Source organism: Podarcis tiliguerta, assembly GCF_965153285.1.
Source record: "Podarcis tiliguerta genome assembly, chromosome: 4".
Lineage (NCBI taxonomy): Eukaryota > Metazoa > Chordata > Lepidosauria > Squamata > Lacertidae > Podarcis > Podarcis tiliguerta.
In genome coordinates this window covers 72,419,592-72,428,606 of record NC_139537.1, presented here as the reverse complement: position 1 = coordinate 72,428,606, position 9,015 = coordinate 72,419,592, and the positions used below count along the sequence as shown (strand labels likewise).

The 9,015-nt window shown below is 43.0% G+C and overlaps 1 protein-coding gene across 2 annotated transcripts in view; it reads left to right on the top strand.

Annotated features, from left to right (window-relative positions):
• The first annotated feature begins 1,484 nt into the window (after nucleotides 1-1,484).
• The window catches only part of TBC1D8 (TBC1 domain family member 8), a 45,106-nt gene continuing 37,575 nt past the window's right edge, over nucleotides 1,485-9,015 (top strand). The window contains exon 1 of one of the 2 annotated variants that reach the window (XM_083437639.1): nucleotides 1,485-2,151. In XM_083437639.1, the coding sequence (XP_083293765.1) occupies nucleotides 2,025-2,151 (127 nt within the window). In that variant the 5' untranslated portion in view covers nucleotides 1,485-2,024. The remainder of the gene's footprint in view (nucleotides 2,152-9,015) is intronic. The other variant, XM_083437640.1, reaches the window with a different exon arrangement.

The window sequence follows — 9,015 nt, the reverse complement described above, 5'->3', positions numbered from 1 at the left end:
ATCTGTTCAGATGATGCCCTTCTGTCTGTGGCACAGTCCATCTTGCAGAAGCCCTCCATAGTAAAGGCCTGTTTTGTTGTGGCACTCAGAATAAGCTCCCCTCTACAATAAAAGCCAGTTGTGATGCATCTTTGGTGCTTTCTTAAATACAGCTGTTTGCCCAAGCATTTGCTGTGATCATTGCCAACCTAGCTTCTTGTAATTTTTCTGGCAGTTGCTTGTTGTATTTATTGCTTAATGTGTTTAATTGAGTTTGTTCAATATTGTTGTAAACCGCAATGGAATGTTTAATGAAAGACAGAATAGAAAAGTTTAGATGCTGACTATGAGACTTGCTACCTTAAAGGAAGGTATGTATGGCTAGAGCTTTGTCAAATAAGCCACCGTTAGATCCTGGAGTTCTGGATTGTTACCATGTCATTTCATGTGGTTTTGGGGCAAGATGCTTAAGTGTGTGGTGGTCCAGTGCCAGGTATTTTTGGATATTATCTAGATCCATTTCCGACTCAGTTTTAGGACGCAGGCAACCTTGGTCACTCTAGGGTAGGGGGCAAATGTCAGCCTCTTCTGGCTTGTGGGAGCATTGCAGGGGGTTGGACAAATGATCCTTGGGGTCTCTTCCAACTCCAGAACTCTCTGTGCAAACCTGAGAAATACAATAAGTCAAATCACAGACACACTGCAACCAAGCAGACACCACATCCAATTTTAATGGTTGCAATAGAATGCATCTTTCGAACTAGATTTCAGCAGGGGAAGGGGACCCTGTGAGTGCCAGGGAAGTATTCTGTGGGCAGTGTAGTGCCACACACCCTGCACTGGCAACCCTTGTCCTGGGCAGTTTTGCTTGACTTCTCAACAGCTTTCAAAATGATCAACTATGAAGTCCTTCTGAGCCACCTGGCTGAGATAGGATGGGGGCATATTGCTTTGTGGCGATTCTGGTTCTTCCTAAGGAGCAAGTCTCAGAAAGAGGTCCTGATGGATCGCTGCTGAACCCCATGGGCATTGGTCATGTTGCGCACCATCCAGTTCTTCCCTTTTCCATAGTCGTGATGGATCATCAGGTTTCTCTTTCCATGAGTGTGGTGGAAGGGTGATATAATGTGCAACTTTGCACATTAAAGTAAAACCATACCGGAGCCTCCCTCTAGCTATTTGGGAATGTTAGGAAACGGAAGAGAGCCGTTTAAAACGTCAAATAAACACTCTGGCTGGCAGAAAGAAGCTTTACATTCATAATAGTTTACGTTCACAAAAAGTGCGTTTAAAGTAACTTCTCAAAATTCCCTCGACGGATTTGTCGTCTCAGCATTCTCGCAGAAGTCCCATTCCCATGGGCTCTTTTCCAAAGAAAAAAGAGGTGTGCCAAGGTTTGAAAACCACCTTCCCTCTTCTCTCTCTGCCTTGGAAGCAGTGCCCTAGTTACACGCACGCCCAACATAACCCGCCCAGTAACCGCGCATTCTGCACGTGCTCTTGCCCCGTGGGCGTTTCAACCTCCACGCCTCTGGGATTTAAGGAGGCAATTAGTCCTATACTCCAGGAAAACGTCCCCGCCATCGGCGGCGGCGTTGCCTCTTCCTTCCCTCAGCTACTGCAGGGCGGGCCTGCTCTAGGTCGGCCGGGACGAAGAAGCCAAGGCCGGGCGGTGTGTGGAAACGAGGCAGGGGATTTCCTCTTTCGGCTCCTCTCGCTCCCATTTCCCCCACCCGTCCTGGAAAGGCCAGGCCAGGTTTCTTCTCCCTCTCTCGTTTCTGAGGAGAAACTCCTCTGAGGCGGCAGGAGGAGGACGAGGGCGCCCTTCGCTTCAGGCAACCGCAGCAGCAGCAGCCGCTCCCCCGGGAGGAGGAGCAGGCTCTCGGGCCCAGCGGCGAGCTCCTCCCCGCGGGGCGGGCGTTGGCGGAGGGCGCCCCCTTCGCCTTGCCGCCGGCGACGGCGAGTGGACGGGCGGCGGGGTCCCGCGGCGGCGGCGGAGCGGGCGATGTGACCCCTGGCGGCGGAGGGTCTTGGCCGGCGTCAAGATGTGGCTGAAGCCCGAGGAGGTGCTGCTGAAAAACGCCCTGAAGCTGTGGGTCACGCAGAAGAGCAGCGGCTACTTCGTGCTGCAGCGGCGGCGGGGCCACGGAGGCGGCGGAGGGCGCTTCACCGGTAAACGGCGGGAGAGGGGCTTGGCCGGGGCTGGAAGCGGGCCGCGACCCCCGCCGGGAAAGCTCGTCTACAGGTCGGCAGGCGTGGAAGTGCGAGCCGCCCTTCGCCTTCCCAACCCCTCCGGGGGGGAAGGACTGGGTCTGTCGTGGCCGCGATATTATTATTAGCCTCCAGGAGGATCCCTCTCCAGACGTCCCCGAAAGTGGGGACTCTCTCTCTCTCTTTGTTGCTTTTCTTTTATACTTCTGTCGTCTTTGACTCCTTGGTCGGGACTGAGGAAGAGGAGGAAGTAACTCCCATAGTGTGAGGGGGCACCCCCTGCCTTGATGGACTGGGTGGAGGGGCTTTTGCTGCTGCCCTGCACCCTGAGGTGGGGGAAAGGAGATAGATGGGGGGGGGGGGAGGAAAGAAACCAGGCTCTTTGTTCAGGGACAACCTGAATTCTTACCTCTGCCCCCCCCTCCCCGGCTGTGCATTGCAAATAGTCACTTTTCCCCACACCTTATAGTTGGAAAAAGTCACTGTGGAGTAGAGGAAGGAGCTGTAACCTGCGTGCAGATAGAAGCTCCCCTTGCCCATATTTTGTTTTTTTGCTAAGCCTCTTGGCGTGTGATAAAAGGTTTCTGTCCTCTGAACAACTCCATTGTTTTCAGAGTGGGATTCAACTCAGTTTTTTGTTCAGGTGCCTGCAGCAGCTGTTGTTAATGGGAGAGAAAGGAGGAAATCCGATAGAGAGGGGAAACGTGGAAGAGCTTAGCCTGAGCCCATGAGATGTTGGATTTTACCATTTTGCCAAGATATGTAGAATAAGAAGGCAATGGAAGGCTATATTTAAGATGGACTGCGGCTTGAAACAAAAATGCGTGACATTTTGAAAAGAGCTCTGCATTTAGGACTCTCCATATGGAACAGCATGGGCAGGGCTGTATATATTGTGTATAAGGTTTTAAAGCAGTGCTTCATTTGGTATTTAGAACACAATGATGCCCATAAATAAGCTAATAAGCATTGTTTTATTTGAGCTAATTTAATGGTGGCATAATAGAAAAGACGAATACTGTAGTAAAAACAAAATATGAAGGACATTTTTCCATATGGGACAGATTATTTGGGAAAGGGAGGGGAATCGTAAGTTGGAGAGTGAAATGAGTGCCCCAAAAGTCTTAATTATTGCTTAGAATAAGCACCTTGAGTGTGTAAATCAGGGATGGGGAAGCCGTGACCCTCTAGACTCCACTAGACATTGTGGGTCTACAGCTCCTAGGCAGAGTTGCCTAGGGCTTGATGAGAGTTGCAAGTCCAAAAGAATTTGGAGCGCCACAGGTGTTGATAAACAGTAATGCTGCAGTCCTGTCCATTTTCAAGTGAATAGTAAGTTCCCTTTATCCCAACGGAACTTACTTCTGAGCAGACAAACACTGGATTGTACTGTAAGTCACTCATAAAACTTCTGGTGAATTCATTCAGGAGTACATTTCTGCTGTAATTATGTAGGCTAATAATATAAACTGCTGGTATGTTTAATTATGTTGACATTTCTGTTAATATATTGGTGCTTTGGAAGATAATGGCCTACTGGCTTTCCTTCTGAAAGTCCCTTAGATTTTCCACTATTGGGTAACTACAGGCACAATTCCAGTACAGAATGCCTGTGTAGCAATCAGGCTAGATAAGTATTTCTAACCTTGAAGTGCCAGTACAACTTTTTCAGGAGACCAAGCAATTATGCTTCTGGGACTTTCTTCAAATTTGAGTACAGTAGTACCTCAGTTTACGAACTTAATCTGTTTCAGAAGTCCGTTCTTAAACCGAAACCGTTCTTAAACCAAGGTGCACTTTCTTTAACGACACCTCCCACCGCCAGTGCCCTTCCACCGTTCGGATTCAATTCTTAGACCGAGGTAAAGTTCACAAACCGGGACACTACCTCCAGTTTTGCGGAGTTTGTAAACCGAATAGTTCATAAACAGGGTTGTTCTTAAACCGAGGTACCACTGTACTTGTAATAATAAGCAGTGCAGATCGTTTTGTTATTTTTTTTTTAAGCAGCAGTTGTTAATAATAACTTTTATGGCCCAGTGCAGGTCCAGCCTGTAATGCAATCAAATCATACTGAAAATGCAGCAGGGTGAGTTAGTGCTTTCAAAATGTGGGAATGCTAGAAGTCCAATCTGTCCTCCAACATCTGGGCCTATTAACTCAGTGGTAGAGTATCTGCTTTGCATGCAGAAAGTTGCAGCTTCAATCCCCAGTAGAATTGGGGCATGAGCCCTATCTGAACCCCAGAGAGCCGCTGCCAGTTAGACTATTGGTGTCCACTTGGTGGGTTAGGGTTTACTACTGGGATGCAGTCTGATCTCAGATGGGCTGCAATACAGCACTTCTAGCATACAGATACATGGTAAAAAAAATTGAGAAATGGGCTCCAAATGCATGTTTGGGTTAAAGGTGAGTGCCAGGACTGAAAATATTGAAGACTACTGGCATAGACTAGTGGTTTCCACACTTTTCCAACTCTACAATTCTAGGATTCTATTATTTTCCTCCCAGAGACCTCTTGAAAATTGCTGATGGTCTCAGTGGACCACTTGATGATTTTTCTGTCTTTTGCAGCAGTTGTAATGTGCTGCACTAGATGATTTTAAATAGTATTTTTATTGCTGCTTTTATATCTTACATACTGTAATTTATTGCATTGACATTGACATTCCATAGAACTCAAATTGTAATGCAATAAAACACAATATTTAAAAAGAAACAATAAAAATGTAGAAATCAATATGGATATGCTGCAGACCACTGGTGGTCCACGAATCACAGTCTGGGAGGTAGATAATACCAAAATAGATGCACCAGGGGTCTGAGTCAGTCTGGAATGTTGAACAAGATGAAAGCAAGTGCCTTACCTAAGGCCACAAAATAGAATAGAAGATACTGTCTGGGCCCTAAATGCCATTGGCTGTACCTTTGACCTCACATTTGCTGTTCAGACTAACAAAACAACACACTTACAGAAGGCAAGCAGTCAAGCCTGAGAGACAAGCCTCTTAAGCATAAACTGACTACAGAAGATAGGGTGGCATTCAACTAATTTTTACTCGGAGTGGATCCATTGAAATTAATGAACCTGACTCAATTAAGTACATGGATTTCAATATATCTATTCTGAATGAAACTTAGTTAAATACTGCCCATAGTTGGGGTCTGATTACCAACCCCCTAAACATGATGTGTTGCACCCACTCCCAACCCAACATTTACTGCAGTGCCATGCTCTGAATTGCTCCTGGACCACAATCTGCTCCATCAGATACATGAAATTAAGCTGCACTCCACATAATTGAACTGATGGAATTCACTGCCTCAGGATATGGCAGTGTCCACAAACGAAGAAGGCTTTACAAAATGAATGAGAGATTCTTGGAAAATAATGCTTATTACCTGTGATAGCTAAATGGAATCTCTCTCCAAAGGCAGTATACATCTGAATACTAGAGACGATCAAAAGGGGAAGTTCCTTTGCCTGCTCTTACTTGTGAGCTTCCAGAGACATCTGGTTGGCCAGATTCCACTCTAAACCTATTTCCTTCCCAGAACTAAATGCTGTATTTCCTTTTCCAACAAATCCTCTCATTACTCTCCCCCCTCCCCTAAAGAAAAGGCCAAATTACCATCCCTACCACCACTATTTTCTCCCACTGGTGTTATAAGGAGTCAGCCTAGGAGCTCCAGATCTCCTACTCCTTTCCCTTGCTTTTATATACCATAAAAAACCAACAAGAATAGTGTGCATATTAGGATGGTTGGGTGTACTTAAATTGGGGTTGGGGAAGCTTTGGCCCTTTCAGGTGTTTTTGAGCCCAGCTTTCATCAGCATCAGCATCAGCTGGCTTGGCTAATGTTCAGGGATGATGAGAGTCTCCAATCTGTTACTTAGGTTTGGTCTGAAATGTGTTGTGCTTAACAGTTTTTATCTTTCATTGACTCGAGCCTTTAATTTTGAGTTGTTAGAATTTAAGCATCAAACCTGGTTTTCCAGAGGCACTCAACATGATGTATATGTGTTTCATAATAAAAAGTATACGGCACTCTGTGGTTTTGTTACCATTATATTGGGTTTACTTGCTGTGTTAGTGATGAAATGAAAAGTAGAAACAAGGGAAACGTAATGTAGAAACAAGAAACAACAGTCTACATTCATTGAAATGGGTAAAGCATAACACATTTGTGAAATTTTGAGACACATTTTTGATGAAATGGTGTTTGACATTAGAAGTCTCATAAGGCATGCATGAGTCAGACTTGATGTGGACCTTTTTGACTTGTTGAACTTTACTATTGAACTTTTAACTACCAGTACTCCCAGTATCTCACTTTCAAAGCTATCCCTTTGCTTAACCTGTCTGGGAGGTTTTTACTGGTCTCTGTATTTCACCACGTTCTTTTGCTCTCCCGCGGAATATACATAGAATTGGTTGTTTGTTCTCTCTTTTCCATTTGCCCCTTTTAATTGCTGTGTTAAGAGAGTTTAATTTTCAGATCTAAAAATAGTCTCTCAGCTGCTAGAGTTAGGCCCCGACCAATGACTGAAGTATCTTAATAGCTGACAAACGTTATGACTGTGCCACTGAGCCTAAGGGTGTGAAGTTGAAAAATAAAGTTGCTTTGGTAGATCATACTTCTTGGGGTTTTTATGGAAGCTACTATATGGTTTGCCTTAGGCAGTCCAAGTGGGTTTTAGCTTTGTCTTATCAAATTGCCCTTTTATTCTCCATTTGTTTTCTGTCCCAGAAAGAAAACACTCTCAAAATAAGAGTCAAATGAACAAAACAATGGTAGTGTTCTAGAACAAAAATATTTTCCATCTTTGGCATTCGCTGTGGAAAGGAGTACATAATATTAATTTAATGGCATTCTTTTTTTATACAGAAGTTTGAGTAATTAGCAGCACAATTATGTGTATTTACTCAGAAGTACGTCCCACTTGTGCTGCTTAAATTAAATTTGTCTGTGAGGATATAGATAAATAGAACAAAAACATTATTTTTAATCATCAATACTAGAAATCAATAAAAGGTTAACATGAATCCCAGCCATAAATAAATAATGAAAGCCCCCCCCCCCCGTTTTAAATTTTGTTTATGTACTCATTAGTTTTGCAGTCTTTTGGGGGGGGGGGGTCTTGTCACCTGATCTCTCCATAAGTTTAAGTTCAGAATAACATGGTGATTTAGTAATTCAGCCCAAATCTTTTGATAGTCTTCATAAACTTCCTTAATGGCTAATGTTTCTAGTTTTATTTAGGTTGATAAACTTTTCTTGTGTAAAAATGTCTATTTATAGCATGTGCCTTTTATTTCAACTGATCCTTTAGGGAGTTTATTTCCTTTTTTATTATCATAGGCATGTCCTTAGCAATGGAAACAGTTCCACAGATAAAATCTAATACTGATCATTACACAGTCAAGATTCTCCACACCCAAACTGTTGATTATAAATAGTAATTTAGCCTTATAGTCTTCAACTTCTCAGATCCAAGACCCACATTTACCGTAATTCCACTTCACTTTTTTAACATATGCCTGGTTTTTCACCTCTCTTTAGGGTGACTATATGTAAAAGAAGATGGGGCTTCTATGTTTTTAATAGTAGCACAAAAGGAGGGTTTTTTGCTGGTTGAGCCTGTTATGCAGTTGTAAAAAGCCACACCTACCAAAATACCTTCTACAAAGGTATTAAAGGTCAAAGAACTTTGTCGTTTGCATCTGTCTGTCTGTCTGTCTGTCTCTCTCTCTCTCTCTCTCTCTCTCTGTCTGAAGAAGTATCTGAAGAAGTGTGCATGCACACGAAAGCTCATACCAATAACAAACTTAGTTGGTCTCTAAGGTGCTACTGGAAGGAATTTTTAAATTTCATTTTAAAGAGAAGAATTTGACAAATGGTCTAGTCCACTCTCAAACAATTGTTCTGTCTAATTAAATCTCAAATCTAGATAAGAAGCATAAGAAGTCACCCCCCCCCCAGCAGAAATAATATCCTTAGGGACATTTCTCTGCATCCAGAACAGTTAGGCTGCAATTTTATAATATGATATAAACTCCATTGAACCCAATGGTGCACATTTCCAAGTAGACATGTGTAGGATTGTGCTATTAGAAGCAATATTGCTGCCAGCAAAGGAAAGGTATTTTGATACCAAACACATTAAAAGGTGTGAGATGAGAATAAGCAAAATTGGAGAATTCCAGACAGAGATACTGCTTTCAGGGGAACACATGGGAGGAAAGATGAGAAGTTCATCACCATTATGGTGGTATATACCTTTCTTTCATAAAACGAAATAGGCATAAAAGTATTTTAGGTCTAATTAAAATACTGATTTAAAAATTGGGGAAGCAGCGTTGATTCTGTGATGCTGATCAACATGTTAGTTAGTCCATGTGAAGTTAGTGGGTATAAATTGACTTAAATCCCAGTACTTGACTTTCAGGTTTGTGCACCTAGTTATCACAAAAAAGAGACAAGCCTCAAATAAGCTGCAGCTAGATAGGAAATGTTATTCTACCAGAATCAACATTATTTTAAAAATCCAACACATTTCAATAAAATCTTCCTTGGGAGTAGAGGTATCTTATATCTTTCCTTCAAAGAAGGTTATCTGGGAGGCATTGCTTTTAGAAAGGGTTTTATCCTTATTTTGGAATGTCCGATCTTGTTGCTCCCAGGTAACATTATATTGAAAAGTGTTGGGCTTTTTTATTATATTGATTTTGATAGAGTCATTTTGTTCTTCCTTGAGAGTTGCCTTCCATGGTGGTTTCCTTTTCTTAGTACTTCTGCTTTATTTTTCCCTCTCCTTACCCT